Genomic DNA, 21,530 nt, shown 5'->3' on the forward strand with positions numbered 1-21,530 from the left:
CCATCTCGTAACGGTGTGTTATAATTTGCCAAACAGATTAGAAGGATTTTGTCAAGTCTCGTTGTTTCGTCCCATTAGCACCATCATCCGTACGGCCAATGTTTTGTCGTTGAACGAACTATTGAACATCCAAAAACGAAAGCGAAAAACAATTCCTACACAATTCCTAAAAAAATATATAAAATATTTGACAATCGATTCGAATTTTTGTCTCAAAATTTACACGATTTTTTTTCAGATTAAAAAGAGAAGAAAATTGTAAATGGCATTAAATAGCGGCAACAGGTGAAAATGGAGTTGGACAATAAATTAGCAACGACTGGCTCGAGAGATACAGTTACAGAGTCTATATAGAAGACACGAGGCGAAGTTCCTCGATCATTCATCTTTGGATATCGAAGAAGATGATACGCGCATTAATTTCAGTGCTTTTAGCAAGTCTGTCGATCCATTCGGTCTTGCCTCAAGTGATGTCATATGCGAAAGTGTCGAGGAACGGTCAAGAGGACGTGGACACGAGGAACGATGATCCGTGGATCGTCAGGTTAGATCATTGATCGTTTTGGAAGACAACGAAGAACGTTTGATTTAACCTTTCTAGTATTTTCGTAAAGTTGATAACAATTATATGATTGGATAATTTTTAAAAAGATATAGTGAAAAAAAAATGAATTCGAGTTTTTGAGATATATTCCAAATACAAAAGCAAAATAATTTCAATTAAATTAATAATTAGATAAATTTTTTTTCTTCCGGTTTATTGTAACGAAGTAATGGAACGCAAAGCGAATCGAGGAGTATCAAGAACATAGCTATCACTATGTCGCCTGTATACATCTCACCGAAAATTCAAAATTTAAAGAATGGCGAAGCGATTAATTATCCCTCTGTTGGAAGGTAAGAAAGATTTACGTTTAAAATTAAAGAGAAAGAGAGAGACAAATTATATTTAAAATTTTGTTAGAATTTTTAAATTCTATTTAAAGATTTCAATCGAAGATTTAATTATTTACAACCAAATATTAAAAAACTGCATCACGACATAAAAAATTAAAAATAAATAATCAAAAGAATGTAAACGCAGTATCGAATTAATATTTCTTTTATGTTTTAACAATTCATCAAAAACTTTCGCAATAGTCATAGACAGTTTACTCTATACGAAATATTAATTTATAATTAGATACTCAACATTGGACCACGAATTATTAGCACAATTGAACACAAAGAACGCAAAGAAACAGATTCAGGACAGATATCATCCATCACCGCTTAGCTTCAAAAACAAGGAACCATCGAACGATATGAAGGAAAACTCGAAACCTGCCAATCGTCCAAGCAGCCCACCAAGTGGCCCACCAAATGGCCCACCAAGTGGCCCACCAAGTGGTCCACCAAGCGGTCCACCAAGCGGTCCACCATCATCTTCGAGCATGTTCGACTTTTCTAAGCCAACGTTTTCAGAGAGCTACGACTATAAACCACCAGATTACTTAAGCAGTAAGCCGATTTCGAAACCGCCAGATTACCTCGGCGACAAGCCGATCTCGAAGCCAATGTCGATGGACGACTACGCAGATTCTGAGATAAGTGACAAGGTACATCCTTCGAACACCAAAATACTCTACTTTGCTTTTGAAATTCAATACATGCATCCTTTTTTCTCTCTCTATCTCTTCGACTATTTTGTATACGTTATTGGGAAATTAATTGAATAAACCTTGAAATTGATGGATGATACTAAGAAGTGACAGTAAAGAGGGATAAGATATTCAAGTTGAAGTTTGTATATGATTTCGATATGATCTCATCACACGACAAAATATAACTCGAATAATTCAAATACAAATTATTGAATTAAAAATTCATAGATTATCAAATTCTCATCGTATTATCAATTCTCTTTTCAATAATCTAAAAAGAAATCTTCACCCTTACCAGATTTTTAATCATCATTTTAAGATGATACCCACACATACTACCAAGCTTCAAATATCCACCATACCGTAATTAAAATTCCGAGCCAATCAATCTCAGTTCAAACTCGCGCAAATGATCGTTTTCAGCCACCAGATTCCTACAAACCGGATTCCTACATGGCGTCCCACGATTCCGACTACTCCGATTATCAGCCGGACACGTCTTACAACAATGATTCACCGAAACCGATCGAGTATTCCGGCCATTTGGATCATCCGCCATACGACGACCACCATTCTTACGGCCACCATCATCACGACTTCCATCACGAGGTGATCTACGACCACATACCGGAATACCACACCGAGCAACCGGAAATGAACGATCAGAGGCTCGACAAGAGGCCATACTCTTATTACTACATAGGCAAGAAGCTTTGGTACATTCCACTGTATTTCAGCATCTATTTCATCATATACATCGCTGCCCTGGTATTGAAGAGCATCGCAAGGCACAAGATCACGTTCCCCGCGCATTTGGCCGATGCTGTGAATCACGATCACGGCAGATCGTACAACGATTTCAGCTGGTGGGATTTCGCGGGTGAAGCGTTGCAGAGTGTCGAGAGCTTTGCCGAGAAGTATGGACAAATTTTTTAGATTGATTTCTAATCATTTGAATGACTTGGACGAGTTGCAGCGGGGAGGATTGATTTCGATGAGTCAGTTTTACCATATATTTGGAAATGAGAATTTGATCGCGCGATATTAGAGTTATATTAGATCGTGTGACGAATCATTATTACGTTTGAACATATTACACGATCTAATGTTATGATATTGCGGTGAATGTTTCGATAATATCACATATACACAAATCGCATGTTATTAAATTAAGTTGGTGGAATTCTAATTTTGACAACATACCGAATCCACTGTTTGTTTGTAATATATATTTAGTAAGTAATATAAATAAGACGTACGTATTACAGTACGAGCAATAATTTTGTACGTGTAAATATTATAAGTTTTTTGTAAATAATGTAATATTTATATAAAAGTGTAAGAATAATTTTACGCCATTCATATATATAGTAATTATAACATGAAAATGAAAATTTATGCCAATTCTTTACTACGTTATGTATTCCAGCTTCAAAAAACAAAATTTGTTTAAACGATAAAAATTTACGAAACAAATTATGCTTCCACCAATAACTTTTCTCTATAATCTTAAATATTTCCTTACGTGCATACTAGACAGAAGAGTGAAATTGCTATAATTCCATCATTTCAAAAGAAACTACTCTAATAAAAATTTATTCAAATTACTTTTCTACTCTATTCTTTATCCTAATTTGGAGAAATCAAATATATCCAAGCCTGATCTTCAATCGAATAATGAATAAAATTTAATTTATCTTAAATAATAATAGCAGCTGCGATCATTTGGCGCGCGATCGATTCCTAAATTCCTGAGAAACAAGCGTATTCGGTTATGACTGTTTCTTACAATCTCGTGACGAGCGGTGGGACAAGTTTTTGGCGGGATAACGAGCCGGAATTTGTCAGTATCGGCGAAATCGAAAGAATTACTGGAAACGGCACGAGAATTCTAATAGTCTCGCATTCCTATTGACCAATTACGCCCTTTTGATTCATCCCTGCTTTCATTCCACGTATGATTCCATGATTTCGTACATGGAATACGAATCATCATCCTTTCATATCACATTTTCGCGAATTTTATATACGCACGTTGTATTTTTCATACAATGAGAACACGCGAATATTCATTTTCGTTCAATAGAGAAAGAAGAAAGAAGTGTAAAAAAAAAATGGATCGTCTTGAATGAATCCATGCTTTAAGCTTGTTTTAGATTTATTTATTTCTTTTTTTCTCGAACGATATGATAATCTTGATCTTATTTAACGTTCTACATTCATTAGAAGAAACTACAAATGAAGATTTCTCTCTGTATCTATTATCTATAATATATAAATATTGTATGTACATTACACAGATGACTAAAACTAAAATACCATTGTGAAAATAAACTAAATATAATACATAATAATTCTATCTTAATAAAATCCAAAATACCAAAAACACCTGTTCAATTATTTTAACAATTACAAAAACGAAATATCTCAAACCAATCAATTTGACTTGATTAACGATTAATTCTAATATTGAGCACGTATACTATAATGACGTAATACGTATACTATAATGATGTAAATACGTATAATATATGAGATTTATCCAGTTTTATTAATCCAGTTTTCGAAAAATTAAATACAAAATTTTACGAATATCAAGATAATCGGTTAGAGCAAATTCAAACGAGCATAAGACGCAAAAGTCGAGCATCAAGTAAAACCATCTGTCGCAATTATCGCCGGTTTAGAGTATTGTTTCAACGGGACTCGCTTAAGAACTTGCTAATCGCCTCACCTAATAACCGTAAGAGGATGCACGCAGCCTAACTGACCCAAACATAATGCTTTCTTTGCCTAGATATCATCTACGAACGATCAATATTTCCATTCTTCCTGAAAGAAACTTTCCGTTCGATATACACCTTCCACGTTTTAAATAGTGATCGCAACAGGAAACGGTTAAACGCTCAAATTGGCTAAAATGACGACAATCCAAACCGTGATTGCTATGATACTTTTATCTAGATCGATAGTTGGAAATAAATTGGATATTGTGAGAATTGGAAAATAGGAAATTGGAAATTGTTGAATTTGGTATCGATATTGATAATGGATTCACGAATGATTTATGATTATGTAAATTTTAATAATACGATATTTGAATTAACAATCGAATTTTCTTTTATATTTATAAAATTGTTTAATATTAATCTTAATTTTAAATATATTGAGTATTAGAAGATTTCTAAGATTTACGATTCTATTAAGATTAAATTATTCAAAAATTAAATTAAAAGATATATGTGTAGTTTGAAAAATCAGATCTAAAATGTCTATTAACAGTGATCTTTCAATAAATGTTTTTTATTTAAGTTTTATTTACTTATAAATATAACATTTATAATTGGATACACTCAACTTCATTTTACACCTGTACGTAAATTTATCAAGATCAAAAAAATCCGTTAAATTAATATTCTCGTATGTGCACTAATCAGTTTTCTTAAGATGTCTATGTATATCTGATTGAATTATTACGTAGCTCACCTTTTTATTTAATATTTTATATTTAATTTTTGATTTTATTTTATTTTAAAAAATTTGGCTGCTTTTATTTTAAAACAAACACAATCCAAATATATTAGCATTTTTAACAAATCATCGAAAATTTAAATTCTATTAAAACAGCCAAATATGAACATCGATTTTTAACAAAATTATTGCGAGACAACAGAAACTTCATCATCACTTTGAACTTAATTAATCACCATAATCGACCATAAAACCGACAAGAACGCTATACAAACACATCATCCGCCCACTCTAAATTAACTCCTTCATCCCAGCCAACAAATCTCAACCGTACACCTCATCGATTCAACGATCTTATTAAAAAACCAAACATAACGTGAATTACTTTTCAACGACGCGATAATGGAACCGTCTGGGTGGACACGATCGAAGACACGATCTCTAATCTCAAAACCGAATTTTGTCTGAAATCTTTCTAGACGACGACGCGAGGACGCGTAAGAGCAAGTATATAACAATTAGGGCTTTTAGCGCTGCACGTTGGATTTGCTTAACGTTTCTCGTGATACAGTTACCGGTAACAGTATGTTTAAACTGGACCCACGAATCCTTCAGTCTCTCCTTAGATTTTATCACAGACGGTTCACTCGACCGATATTCGGTGTTCGCCGTTGACAACTTTGAAAACGTGGACGAAAAAGCTTCGAAAAAGAGACGCGTTTCGTGTGACACGAGATCGATGAACCCACGGCCATCGAGGAATGAACGTTCGTATCTACGTATCGGCCGGTGGTGAATCGTTTTCGTTTCCATGAATCGGTGAGAGCAAATAGAAGACCAGTGCGCGTATGGACACGTGTTCACGAATGAGAGGAACAAGACGTGGTAGTTTTCGAGCGATCGAGGTTCCTTGGAAACGAGTGAAGAGCAATTGAAATTATGGGTAGATAATTTTTCGATATTGGGAATTATTTTATTCTTCGAAGATCTGAGAGAAAAATAGATTTTGTGATTTTTCAAATGAATTGTGATTCCATTTTGATTCGAATTTTTATTTTTTTGTGCGCGAATTTTGAGCCGTTCAAAATAAGATACCTAAATGGAAATGGATTTCGTTATTTTTGGAATAAATTAAAAATTAATTGTAAAAGTTTTGCAATGTTGAAAATTTTGATTCGATATTGGGGATTTTTATCTCTCGAGTTAAGTAAGAAATGGAGAATGTTATTTTTGAATGATTCAAAATCTTCTATATTTCAGATAGGGTACAAACAAATTTAGTGTGTCACTATTTTCTGCTACTTGTTTTCGTTTCTCATGTGAAAACAAGTGAACCTTTCGACGAGATTGATATACTTCCGGAATCTGATAAATATGACGACACATCTGCAATTGGCACTGCTGTTCAAACATACAGGTTGTGATATTGAAGAATTGTTTCTTAAAATAAAAATTACTTGACATCGTTAAATTAATGATATAAATTAATCGAATTATTCTTCTCTTTGATTTTTTATTAGAAATCCGAGAATGTATCGACGCGGTTACCAGGAGGATCATGGATCAATGTATCAGAATAACCAGGATAACCATGATAACCATCATGACGATGATCATCATGCAATGAAAGAGGAAGAATCCGATATGAAATCTATGAGAGCGAAAGTCGATTATTGGAGTGGTTATTATGATTTTTTGATAAACGAAGGAAGTTACAAATTTTGGGCTGTATTTCAAGTAAGTTTCGATGAATTTCAAATATGATATTCTATGGAAAAGGATAAAATATCATATATCTAACATCAGGATATATTTAAAACATTTTTAAACAATGTTTAACATTAAATACTTATTAGAAAACAACCTCTCATTTGAGAGGTATTAAAAGAATTAAAATAAAATATATAAACATAGTTCGAATATTTTAAAATTCTAGCAAAAAATATTTTTATCTAAACAAAAATCAAAGTAATAACTATAAGTACGTAAATTAATAATATAATTTCAGTTGAATAAAGAGAAACGTGAAAATAGCTAATAACAGTTAGATGCAAAACCGCAAAAACGTGCCAACTATAAAAAATGCAACTATAGAATAAACACTTATAGAATAGTGTATTCTCCATATGCTATCCTATCACTTCCTATTTGCGTGTGGTTTCTGATGGTTCGTGTCGAGTTTAAACGAGATTAAGATCAAAAAGTATTCTCAAAAGAAAGTAAGATGTTTACTAAGAAATTTTATTAAATACTTTTCTAAAATTATATAAAATAATTCTCTGAGAATTCTTTTTGAGCATTTTTTAAAGCATCTAATGCTCATTCGATCTTCCATTTCCACGCGAAGAATTTCTTAAGAAATTTTATTATTAAAATAACATTTGTTGGTAGATCATTGACACTCAAAAAGAATTGATCGTGAAATGATCGTGAGATAGAAATTTTTCTTGATAATATTAACGATAAATATTGATAATTAAACTTTCCAACAGCTTGCCACCGCAGCTCTCCTCATCTACAGTGGTTTCGCGGCGCTTTATTACGCCAAGGTTAATCCTCCAACAATAGACGATGAATTCGACGATATTTTACGTCGACGACGAAGACGAAGAGCATTGTCCATCTTTCCACGAGATAAATCATTTTGCGGTTTGGACAGTGCTACATATCAAAGGATAATCGACGCGATTGCTAGAAAAATTCATTGACGATGAAGAGTTTATCAATGAACTTTATCTCGGTAAAAATTTATATAACGATTACTTACGATAATTTTGACAAATTTAATCGAAATAATTATTCGAGAAGAAAATTCGAGAAAAAGGATTCATTACAATCGAAAGATTAATTAAAATTAATGATTTTTTTCTTGTTCAATTTGGAAAACATGTAATGTCTGCTCTATTACACAATGCATATTTCCGATTATGTTTGTAATTAATTTATAACGATTATAAATTACGTTGTAACTTGTATATATATATAACAATTATATGTATCATATTATTAATTATTATTATTAATTATTATTATGCAGTTGTATACATTATATTTTTGTGCATGAATATTCTACTTCTACTAAACTTCTACTAAACTAGTAAACTAATAGAGATAGACATATGTTTCTTGTAAAAATAATGTATACGTGATGCATATGTGAAATATTTATTTTTTAATTCATCCATCATCCCTACTAATTTTTAATATCGATTCTTTGATCCAAAATCACTTCCTCTCTTTCAATTTATTCAATTTAAATTAAATTCTAAGAAGTCAGATAAACATTAAAATAAGTCACTACTAATATGAACTAACTATTCATTTATAATTATAAATATAAAATATATTTTTCTACTCTATAATCTATGAAAAATATATTCTAAAATTTATGTGACTTCCTACAGTCTTTAATCAATAATTGATATGAATATACCAATTAGATATTAATGACTGTCAAATGGCCTTTAAATTGTACCGATTAATTCTTAAATTTTTCTTATTAAACCATTATTGTAAGTTATTATCACGAATAAGTTCATAGTGCACATATTACGCGAATTTATTATTGAAAAATGACGAAGAAGGATTTCTCGGAAAAGCAAAGAGGATGGGAAGATTTTGCAGGGCGATTCGAGTGTCCACGCGCTGGCATGGACCATCCTTGGCTAAATGTATGCGTGAAAGGATCAAAACGTAATAAAAATCCCTCGAAAAAATGTCGACCGATAAATCAACGGTGGCTGGCTATGCACGCCCGTGTCTATACGAGTTTTATATGTGAACACGTATAAGCGCGATACGCGTGGTTCAACCTCGAAGGCAAATTTTCTTGTTGAACAGCGCAACGTAAACGAGAGGCCTTTGAGAAGGATCATTTTGGAGGAACAGGAGCGTAAGATGGATTTTATCCTACCAATTTTTATTAGGAGTGTTGTATGGTAAGTGATAAATATAAGTTTTAATAGGAAAGAAAGGTGAGAAAGAAAGGTGAGAAAGAAAGGAAAGAAAGATTTGGTAGTAAAGAAGAATATAAAAATAATATGTTTATATTTTAGATTAAATAATACTTTTTTATTTTATAATATCAAACTTACCAATTAATTAAGATAATCAATTAATAAAGTTGATAATTATAATTACTTAGGAAGAGTATTAGTAAGGAACTGTAAGGAATTAGTAAGGAATTACTAATAGAAGTATCAAAATTTAAATAAAATTGATAGTTTGTTTTGTATTGCAACAAAAGAAAAATAATGTGTTTAAATTTATTGAAGTAAATGAAAATAATAGCTTACACTATGTGAGCTATTATAATGTGAACTATTATAATGTGAGTTATTATAATGTGAGCTATAAATATTTTAGTGTAATTAATGGAAGTAGTCCTTGAAATAAAGAAAAGAAAAAAAAATAAATAATTTGAAATAAGTATGGTATAAATATGCTATAACAGAAATTAACTGAAATTAATGAACTATCATATTATTCAATGAAAAAATACTAAATTTGAAAAATCGTCAAACTATTTCAAGATATATTAACTATCTAACAAGAAATTATTTTATTATTTTATTATTAATTAAATTAATTTTAGTATTAACTAATTAACTCAAAACAATCATGACAAGATTATGTATGAATATCTTTATAACATTATTATATTCCACTATTTTATTTATACTTCCTCTTGTATAATTATATAGCAATTTATAAATTCTGTTAAAAAAACATGATGTACTCTTTTCTTTTCGAAATGTTCTTAGATTTTTCAACTTACGGTAGACAAGTCATTTGATTTTAACGACTTTCTTCGTCTCTCCCTGAAGTAAATCAATTACATGAGAAAACTGGTTAAGTACATTCTTTGATGGATCTTCGTTAAGTGGAAATTCTTGTACACAAGCGTTACATCTACGTAAATATGACGAAGATCAGAAGAGGAAATCAGTATCTAGATTCTGCAATATTAAATATACCGGATTGTTTCTAATATTTATAGAATAGAAATTATAAAAATAATTTTTGTGCTGTCTCACTTTTTTGCTTCAAATTAACCTTTATGTTTACAGCTTTTGTGTTTTACAATAGCTCAATTTCCCTAATACTTTTCTATTTTCGATAACTAACTTTTTATATAAACTTTTAATATTATAATAAAAATTGATCTAAAACCATCCAAAATATAAGAATTCAAAAAATTATTAAAGAAAATTAGCACAGAAAATATAGAAATAAATATTCAAATATCCAGTTGTTGTAACATATAGGTTAAATTGTTCAATTTCGATATATTAACTCTTAACTAATAAATAACATAATATATATTCAATTCAACTTACTCGAATATAATTCCAATCTCGAATTCGAACTAAGATAATTCAATTTAATGCAAAATTTAAACTTTATCAAGTTAAAATCAATTAATTCACCAAGAAACAAACTTTTCGTGCGCGAACTGAAAACCTTTTCGTATTCTGAACGATCACGTGATCGGAGCGACAAGAAAGCCCTCTTGCGGGCAAGAATGGAATACATTAATCGCGACGGTCAGCGAACCCTATCCCCAGTTTCGATCCACGCTCGCAATTAGAAATTGAGTTATATTTCTTGCGCTTGTCGTTGAATAAATATCGATCGATCGTGGACGCATTCGTCGTGCAGAAAATATATTATAAATGATCCAACGATCGATCGCGAATATTTTAATCGGAAAGATAGAGGAGAAGGGTCCGGTACGGCCCTGCAAAAATCACCCACCCAGCGTGTTCACTAACGCATTCCACCACGTAGCCAGCTGCAAGGGGTATACCTACGGCAAAAGTACAAGCACAAGCGCTTTGTGTTCGCCGTTATTCGAATAAACGAATGAAGAAAATTTTATTCTATTTCTATTTTTCTGTTATTTATTGTTATTCAAATTTTTATTATTTTATTTGTTAATTTTGAACTTTGAAACTTATTTGAAACGATAATTTATTTAAAATAATTATTTTAAATATTGATGACGCACGTTTCGAATGAATCAAAAGAATTTGAAGCAAGATGAATTAATCGGGAAAATGATAACTTGAAGAATTGATTATTTGAGCACGTAATATTAATTCCTTGATTTTGGAATAAGAATGATAAAAAATGCAGTAAATTTTCTAATTCATATTAAATGAAATATTCTTTAGATTCGTTGCACATTATAATTAATTAAAAAGTCATAAGCAACAACAAATGTGGATCACCAAATTTATTCGTCTCTTTCATTTCGCAAATTTCGCAAATGACGAATAAATTCACTATTCAAAGATAACAGACGATTTTAATTTATTCCTTACATAAAATCGCTCGACGCAGATGCTCGCCCATCTCCAAGAATCTCGAACGGGAAGAGCGAAAGAGGGTTGAGCTCCTCCTCCCCTTTTTTATTCCCTTTCGTCCATCTTTTATTTTGTGAATAAAAATTTTTCAAATAAATCTCCGGCCGCGAGGGTAAACGGTAGGGCATAAAAATCGCATAAAAACTGTTATTTACAGCGGTGTGCATCAACGAGCGTCGATAATTCTCGCGTGTACCGAACTCTCTCGACACGGAGAGAGAGATGATACGCGATGATAATGGCGTTGCACGGCGAAACGCGAAATCGAGCTGAGATAGCGAGCGGCCCAAAGGCGATCGTGGTCATTAACCGGACTCCATTTTGCGGAAAAGATTGCTGATCGGCGAGTATCCTCCAAATTTCGAAATTTAGCCACACACGACACGATCTTCGTTTAACAATTAATTCAACAATTGATCAGCAAATGATCAAAGATGTTGACAACATAATAATTCGAAACGCGTTATATAATATTTGCGTATTTAATGTATTCTGGACTTTGATACATTTTTCAATAATTATTTTTAATTTCACTAAAGAATATGGTAGATATACAAATGATGATTCTACGTTAAATTTTATGATAGAAAGAAATTAAATCTTTATTGAATTTGATTTGAAAATGAAAATATTTATGCACTGATGAAAATGTATATCCTAAATGATAGCCAAAGTTGAAATTGCATGACTGAACACGGTAGCAAGGAAAAGATTGGTTGCAGATAAATCTTCGACACGCACGAAAAAAAAAATTTCTTACACCTGAACACATTCTGGATATTTATGAGGTAATTAAAAAGATTTTTAATACTCAACCTTAAATTCTTTACTGTAAAAAAAAATAAAAAATTGTTATTCGGAATTATATAAAGACGCACGACCAAAAACAAGTTTTCAAATACTCTAAATAAATTTTTGAAACGCGATAAAATGGAGGAAGTTGTCTCGTTTAAACGAAGCGTTTTATCGAATCAGATTAAAAGTATAAAGATTGATAAATGTAAGGATTGTAAATAAGATGAAAATATAAGATTTGTAGATTTAAATAAATGAAAAAGGGGAAATGAATTTTTTGATATGGATATTCTATAAAACAGTTTTATCCTACACACTATTTTTTTTAATATTAAAATCTTCTCAAGATGGCAAAATTTGATACGTCATTCTTTTTCAATTTTACAAAATTTCAAGAATTATCTTTGAAAAATTACAATATTCAATAAACTATTATTATATATATATATAAATAGTGCATCAATATTTTTATTTTTTTCAAATTTTATTGCAATTAAACTAAAGAAACAATTGTTACGACAAAAATTTTAAATAAATACTCGAGTTATTATTAAAACAAAACAAAAAAATTCACTATTGATTAAATATAATCAACAAACGAATTATCTTATGTTTAAAATTATTAAGTACGATTTACGAACGAGAATGTACCTCAATTTTTATGAAAAGTATAACATATAAGCTTTTGCCATCTGATCGCAGATTTACCAATAATTAAATTTATTTAACCAAGCTTTTATCCAGGGGAATAATAATCGAACAGAAAAAAATGGAGGAACGTCAAGTTGCGAGGCAGGAAGCGACTTTTAATATTCCAGATAAATCTCCAACGCGCGCGAGAGGTTGGGGGCGATCAAGGGGCCCCGAAATAGGGGCCCGCGGATAAAAACAGTAATTTATGATGCAATGCTTGGCGGCGATCGATAATTCTCGCGTTACGAATGCAAGCAGAGCGAAAGCCAACTCGCGCAACTTCTCTCTGCCATCACCGCCCTCTATTTTGCTACCATCCTTCCTTTAAATGCGCTTTCACACCGGATATTTTATTGGTTTCACAACAATTTCATCTAAAAACGTATCGTTTATATTCGAAAAAATTTCTTTCTCTGAACTCTTTCGAATTTTTATTTTTGTTTGTAGACGTTTTTTAAACACTTGACAATTGTATAATTCTACAATTGATTGTCTAACTATTTAGAAAAAAAATAAAAAACTTAATTGGCAGAAGGTTTCGATTTTCGAAATCAAATTATTTTCATGATAAAATAAAATTAACAACAAGCCCTCTTGCATAAAAATAACAAGTCTCCTAATAAAAAATTTCACAATTCAAATCATTCTTATTTTATATATCCTATCCTCGAAATTGTAAAATTATAAATAAAGCAAAAAATCTATAATTTAAAACTTTAAATTCAACATCGATTAATTGGCAAATCGTTACCCTAGGGGGCACTAAATGTATCATGAAACTCTCCTGAGTAAAACAATCTCCTGAGAATAACCAGTGTGAAACCGCTGTAACCCCTTTCCTCTCCCTCCCTCCCTCCCTTGTATAGTTAATGATAATAATAATGAGGATGTCGGGAAGCAGGGATGGACTCGAACAGGGCGGAGACGTACCAAGAAATCGTTCGAAAGAGCGCACACAGCCACCGCGCAAAAAAGAATTCATTATGACATAGGTGGAGGATATCTATCAAGGGGAGGAGGGCTTTATCTCGATGGGCTCGTTTAACAGGGAAGAGTATCGAAGATAAAAATGTTATTTACGGCGGCCCTGTTGCAACAGAGTGAATAATCGCGAATGCATATGCGGCGGTGCACGGCCCCCTCGAAACGATTCGACGATTTTAAAAGACAAATTGAGGGGTGGCCACGAGGTTGGCATAAATATGACGGCACAATGTAGAGAAAAATGATAACGCGACATTTTTGCCCATGGAGGTTACGTGTTTTAAAGATGTGTTTATCTTTTATGTTGTTAAATGTGTGTGCGTGCATGAGAAGGTAGCAAAATTGCAATAAATTCGAGGTTGCAAGCGTGAAAGCAATTTTTCATACGGATACATTGTGGTTGGTAAAGGGAAGAAATTTATATTAATCTGTGGGTAGGTGATTTTTCAAAGATTCAGAATGGAGTGATGGATGATGATTTGTCCAAGTTTGAGAGATTTGGAAAATTGATATATTTGGACAGGTGTTGAAGTTACTTTTTTATTTTTGGACGTAGGTGATTCGTTTCTCATATTGTTGGTAGTAATTATTCGAATAAATAATCCTTGGGAAGAATTTAAGAGAGATGATATTTAATTGGAGAAGTTGCAAGAAATTTTTATGAAATTCTTTTAACATCTGACTATAAATCTTGAGAAATTTATTGATTTTCTTAAATATTTTTATTTTTTTGATAAATTTGTGTAATCCTATTATCCAAATATATATAATTTATCCATTTTACGTGAAACAAATTGTTAGAAACAATTGTTAACTCGTTCCAATTATAGAAAATTCTTAGAATAATTATATAAAACTTTTCATTATTCATTAAATATCTACATTTGTTCTTCACTTGTTCTTATAATTACAGAAAATCTTTAGAAACTTCTATTAATTTTTAAAAAACTTGTTCACAATTGAACGCACTCGATTAACTTGTTCTCAATTTACTTTATTAATTATTATTCGACTCCCCTCACAATTTTAATTATCATCGGTGCCAATAAACGAGAAAAAAAGCTTTCCACAAAAGTTGCAAGGATGAATTATCTTCATCCAGTTGAAAAGATGTAAACGTTGCCCTTCCTCGGCTTTCTTAATGAAGAGCAAAATATCGTTATATCGAACAGCTGGCAGAAAATTCATTTGCCAGTGACGATGCAAGAAAAGATCCATGCAAGACGTAAAAATTTATTATTCGTCGGACCTACGTGAGGGTCATTTATACGAAGTGTATGATTTATCGACGCGTTTCGATGCGTTCTGAATGAGCATCCGATACGCTGAACGACTTTTTGGCCCCTATCCAAAGGGACTGCAAGACCCCGTGATTTGTGTGGCCATTTCGTGATTGTAATGCAGAATCCTCGATTAATTTCTTTCTGTTAGCTGTTCAAACATCCGATCAAAAAAAAAAAAAAAAGAATCACCAGCCACCGAGTACGAGCTTTCCTTTTCTTTTTTTTTTCTTTTCCTTTTTTTTTTTTTTTTTTTTTTAAGCATCGTTATAAATGTATCAACGTGAACGAAAGTGTATCTCAAAGTTATCTGAAGTGGTGCTTTTTTGGGATGTACGAAAAGTATTGGAAATAATTATCGATGATTTATTTTACGAGATGATGGCACAGGTAGTTATGGATAATAGGTATGGATATGATATGAAATAAAATTGTTTCCCTTGTTTGATTTTGATAATTTGATATGATAATTTTAAAGATATTGTTTGAAGTAATTATTTTATGAATATTTTTCAATATTTTCTGTATCATACGTGCAATGAATTATTATTCTGAAATCATAAAAAATTATAATTGTATTTTGCTTAGCGATTTTGATTATTATTCGCTAAATTTCTTCTTGATTATTTCAAATCAAAATCAATATCAAGATTATCTCAAATTCTATTACTTTTTTTTATCTTTAATTTTTAATTTAAAATTATTTTATTTCCTTTCCTTCGAATAAAAATGAATATCCAACCATAATATTCTGATTCTCCATTATTCTTCTCATAGTTAACGTAGTAATAAAATTCCATAATACTCATAAATCTTTTAACCAGAAATATTGTACATTCATCAAATACCAAACTCTTCAACGACACTTCCAAGGAAAACACGGATCGCGTGAACCCTTCGTCTTCGGCTTCGTCACAAATAAGTACCATTCCTGGGTGCATAGAGAAATGGCACATCGAAGAAGCTAGTCGTACCGGTTGCCATGGCTAGTTCGAGCTTTATTATCCAGCCGCGGCACTTAAGCCTTTAATTGGCAAGAAAGGAAAATTACAATGTACAGACAGCGGCGTACGAAGCTTGGGGGTCCCGAATGGCGATCGTGATCGACTATAGAGACCAGTTGCCTCGAGAGATTCGATTCAGAAGTTAAGAATTTAGATACACGATCGAATAAAATATTTTAATGATTGATAATACGTAATTTTAATTCTGTCTCGAGTACCGATAATTTTTAAAAATTATATCATATAACAGTCATCCTCGTTCGTTAATTTTTTTATTTAATGAACTAGTTTTTCGTACTTTCTATCTAAGATTTGAAAGAAAGTAAAAATTAAACGAGATTGAATCGTGATAATCTTTGATACTATTCCTTCAATTATTTTTCATGGAATTTAAAAATTATCCTACGATAAAACACAATTCTTTCAATTTCTAATAATAAGAAATTCTTTCGTATATTATTTAGCATACCTATATAATTATAAAAATATAATACATATTTGGATTAATCCGAAATAAATAAATAATCGATTAAAATTTATTTAAAAAAATCGATCGTCTTCGATTTCATTTGCAACTCACGTCATTCACGAAAAAAAAAAAAAAGTAAGCGCAATAATCGGTAACAAATACCCTAATTCCCTTCCGTTTCATCTTCGAAAGTCAGTGATCATTCACCCGTAATTACCGCCTCTCGGTTTCGTTCCGAAATCCTTTTTACCAAGGCGAAATCATTTTTCCCCTCTTTACGCGTCCATCGTTTTTCTACCGACCCCTATCCACGCACACGACGTCCGCCGCGCGTTCTTACCCTCGTCTCCTCCACCTTTCCGTCTTCCTTCCCAATTATATACACCGTGTTTCTCGTTTATTTACTAAGTTCTAAGCGTGCCGACTCTCGGTACGACGGAACGCGCCCGCTCGAATTCCGTCTGGCATTCTGACCCGTTTTTCCCGCCATAATGCCCACCGGGCCCCACTTTTGTTCCCTTAGGATACGCGGCCCGAGGTATTTCGTTGTTATTTAACCCGCAACGTGTGCGCCTCCTTTCGTTACTGTAAAACAATGGACGAGGTATATACGTGGTGAATACGAGGAATGGAGGGATGGAGCTGTGTATCTTCTAATGACTGCACCTTCCTTTTTTTTAATTTTGTTTAATGTAAAGGTAAATGGGGAGAACGAGAGTGATTAAAATAGGTGGGATGATATTGGTGAACTCGTGAGAAAATAAAATATACTCGAAGATTTGAGAAAAAAAAATGAGGGAAGATCAGTAATTTGTAAAAATGTATGGAACTCTTAATATAAATTGTTTTTTTCTTTTCTTTTTCTTGCTTTCCTCGCGAGCCTATTAATACTTCATACACGCGTATTGAATGGAATCGTAACGAAAAAGACGAGATGAAAATTTCCTCGATCAGAGAACAAGAAAGATCGAAGCATTCATGAATCGAGGAAGCGAAAAACTGACACTTAATCGAAACACACGATTATCAATCGTTGTTCAAAGTATCGGTAATCAGCATAACGATATTTGAACAGAGTGAATTCATAATTTATAATAAAATACGAATAACTATGAAAAAGTAGATACTTGCAAAATTTTTGCAAGCATTTAATATCCATTAAAAATCATCCTCCGCGCTGCCATATTTTTTTGCGCACACCTCGATTCCATCTTCACGTAAATGCAATTCAACGAAATAATCAGAGGCTGAATGTATCAAGCTCGTTATCGCGAATCTTTTTAGGATGTAGCAATAATTATTTCCTAACGACGACACGCACACGCGCCATCAAGTTAGGGGGGGCTTCCTTTTTGCTACCATCTTCCTTTCTAGTATAAGCAATGTTCTCTCTCTCTCTCTCTCTCTCTCTCTTTCTCTCTCTTTATCCGACAAGAATGAAACTAATAGCTAAGAACGATCTTGTAGGATTTATGAGAGAGGTTCATTGTTGTACCGTTAGCCTTGAGCTAAAGGTAAGATAAGGGGGAGAAGAAATTTCGCGTGAAAGATTGAAACGCAACGTATATAACAACGATGATAATATAATTTGTCTAGAAAGATTTTTTCAGAAAATTAAAGGAACAGTAAATTTGAGTAGAAGAAAGAATCGTGAAGTAAAAGCTGTGAGGTGAATTTTACAGCTTTCCCGAGAAAATTCTAGACAAAAACTTTTGCTCTCGAGAACAAATTATCGAGAATAATTAACGTTTTCTCTTTCGTATCGCGTAACATCACGTTCCATCACTTTATGGCCGTAACAACACGCATCATGATATCGCGTGCACGTGTAATATTTTCATTCAGTATCGAAAGCGCGAGTCACCGATCACGTTACGCTTTTATTCTGGTTTAAACGCGTATCGTATGCATAATTTACGCTGCAAAAGAAATTTCACAACGCTATTTAGAAATCGAAGGTTAAGCGACCAAGGTCTGGGAAACACTGGCTCACGAGGAAACACGTGATACGCATAAGTAGTCGTAATATATATTTGCTCGCTTTTTTATGTGAAAATATTTGAGGAAATATTTAAGGGAATCCTTTAACGAAATACGCCTTGCTGTTAATTGGACGATCATTATGCGAATAATAATGATGCTGGGGTGAGAAGATGTAGAAAATAATTTATAGGATGGAATGAAAAGTAAAATAAGAATATTATAGGATCGAGTCGAGACAAAAATAATAAAGAATTCTAGTAATAAATTATGTAGTCATAAAGATTTTACAAATATTTTTTGATTAATATTATATTCTAAATAAGAAATGAAAATAAAAAAGTAAATAGATACTAAACTATTTTAATTTGTACAATATAACAAATTTGTTTGTAATTATTATAATAATTATTTCTTCTGTCGAATTTGGAATAAAAGAATGGCCAAATAATCTATATTTGAAAGTTATTTCTTTCTCAATTTGAAACAAATCAAAGTCTTTTGACGTAAATAATAAAAATACCTCCCTTCCTCCCCAAAAGTATATAAAAAAAATTGAAGAATAAAAAGAATCACTCATCGAGCAAATATTTAAAAAAAGAACATAATATTCGACAATTCTCGAACAAAAAGTATCTCTATCATCCTCAAACGACAAATTACATCACGTAACGAAACAATAAAACCAGATAGATCGTAAACAAGAGAAAGATAAATTACCTTGGTCCGAATGCACACACAGTTGACTCACAGCTCGATTCGCGAACAAGGTCTATGCAGATCCGTGGTAAAATGCTCGACAATCTTCGCGGTAACGATCTTAATCACCGTGTACACGTAAACGTTCTAAATCTGGCACGCACCGGTATCGAAGAACGAGCGTTACACGCCTCGTGATCGCCTTCCTCCCTGTGGGAAAGTCAACTCGCGAATGAAGCCACGATTCACCGATCTCTCGACATTTTTTCCATCATAATATGTTCTAATGTTTACATTCGAATTAGGCTTCCGTTTAAATCCGTTTCCAATCTATTTTGTTTTCTTATACGTATACGTATAGATAAGAAAATATTTAGAGCCAATGTTTCCAAACATTTTCCAAACATTAATTGTATCTTAATTAGTTTACAATTCTTCAACGTTTGTATCTATCACGTGTACACAATTGAAGATGATTCAATGAAAATTATATTCTAAATGAATTTTTTATCGAGAATCGTATATATTCGTTCAGAGATTATTGATATATTTGCACAATATCGATTTACAATATTTATTCAATCGATATTACGATAATTAATATGCACTTTTTATAGCTCGATCAAATCGATTCCAAAAGCGAATGTAATCACGATACGGGTATAATCATTGTCAAATTATTCGTAATTTATCACGAGCTCCCTTGGTAACGTAATAAATCAGAGCGACGATAACATTTTTACTCTCTGATTTATCTCGGTCTCGGGGATTAATTTTTCCGGAGATGGCAGCGTTAAAGGGATTTAACCCTTTTTTTACTTTTCTTTTATCGAAATGCATAAAAGATTCTAACTAACGTAAGGAGGGCAACGTACTCTTGATGTCCAGCGTGAGAAATTTCGCGAGTGGAAAATTTTTTACCGTTAACGATATCACATAGTCGAAACGACGGCACGTTTCATTAAGGGTCGAATAACGAGTATCATTAACTTGCGTTTCGAGTAACGTTACTCGACGTTTATAATGCGAAGAATTTTGCAGCAAACGGTAGAGAAATTATAGTAACCTACTGTTTCGATCGTTGTTGAATACAATGAACGAGATCCTGGACCGGGAGATCCACGAATAGTGGTAGTTATCCAGGTACTGTTACTTGCCTCCTTTGAATTTTATTAATCAACCAGTAGCACCGATTATTATTGTATGGCGTAATCCAGTTCTATTATATGTATATTATATGTATATACGATCAGCGATCTGATATCAAACGATAATTGCAATTAGAGCAGAATATGTAGATTAGAATTAGAGGGATTGGGGTCACTTGAAGCTTAAATTTTAAAAGAGTTATTTGGTTTAACAAACGAAGAATTTTAATAAGATATTTTTTTTATAAATTAAATTGAAATGAAAAATTAAAAAAGGATTTAAAAGGATAATAATAATGATAAATAATATGAATTGAAGCAAAATTTGTTCACTATTTAAAAAATAATCGTGAAATTTTGATTTTTTCACTTAATCCGCGGATTTAAATAGAATATAAATTTAAATTTTCGATAAATATTTCATAAACATTTGCTTCATTCCTCGAGCATAATAATCCATGGATATTTAAATATTTCATACTTTCTTGCACGTCGTGTGCAGATTTTTTATCATTCAAATAAATATCCACAATTTACTCGTCGCAAACCAAATATCCGTAACGTTCAAGCCTCTTCAACGTAGCCAGGAATTTCAACGCTCGAGAGACACGTCACGTGCGCGCATTGAAATCACCGATCTCTACGCATATACTGCATATATATATATATATATATATCGAAGTCTTCGCGTAACCAGTGGAACGAACATCGACATCGAGACGCTATTTTCTCATTACACGGGACGTCGAACTAAACACTATCACGGAATCTCTTACTACTTTTTCGCGGATAATCGGTCGATTCTCGTCGCAAACATGGCAAAGAAATCGGAACAAATTGCCACGCAGACCGTGAGGCACGAACCCGCCAGACTCTCGAACCGCGAGGGAACTAACGAAGATGGAACGAAGAAAGGAGAGGAATAAAGAGAAGGAAACGAAGAAAAGAACCTTCCAAGAAGAAGAAGAGGAGAAGGAGGAGGAGGAGGAGGAGGAG

At 32.4% G+C, this 21,530-nt stretch overlaps 2 protein-coding genes across 2 annotated transcripts; both read left to right on the forward strand.

Annotated features, from left to right (window-relative positions):
• Positions 1 to 291: 291 nt before the first annotated feature.
• Positions 292 to 3,817, forward strand: LOC122719616. The gene is given in 6 exon segments (XM_043945576.1): positions 292 to 342; positions 344 to 396; positions 398 to 544; positions 772 to 897; positions 1,184 to 1,598; positions 2,067 to 3,817. Coding segments are annotated over 6 exon segments (1,305 nt in total). The 3' UTR covers positions 2,580 to 3,817.
• Positions 3,818 to 6,053: 2,236 nt separating this feature from the next.
• LOC122719617 lies at positions 6,054 to 7,822 on the forward strand. Its single transcript, XM_043945578.1, has 4 exons — positions 6,054 to 6,057; positions 6,375 to 6,531; positions 6,635 to 6,851; positions 7,607 to 7,822. Exons 1-4 carry the CDS (start codon positions 6,054 to 6,056, stop codon positions 7,820 to 7,822), a joined length of 594 nt encoding a protein of 197 aa, XP_043801513.1.
• Positions 7,823 to 21,530: the final 13,708 nt, after the last annotated feature.

Source organism: Apis laboriosa, unplaced genomic scaffold, assembly GCF_014066325.1.
Source record: "Apis laboriosa isolate Shangri-la unplaced genomic scaffold, ASM1406632v1 scaffold910_cov157, whole genome shotgun sequence".
NCBI lineage: Eukaryota > Metazoa > Arthropoda > Insecta > Hymenoptera > Apidae > Apis > Apis laboriosa.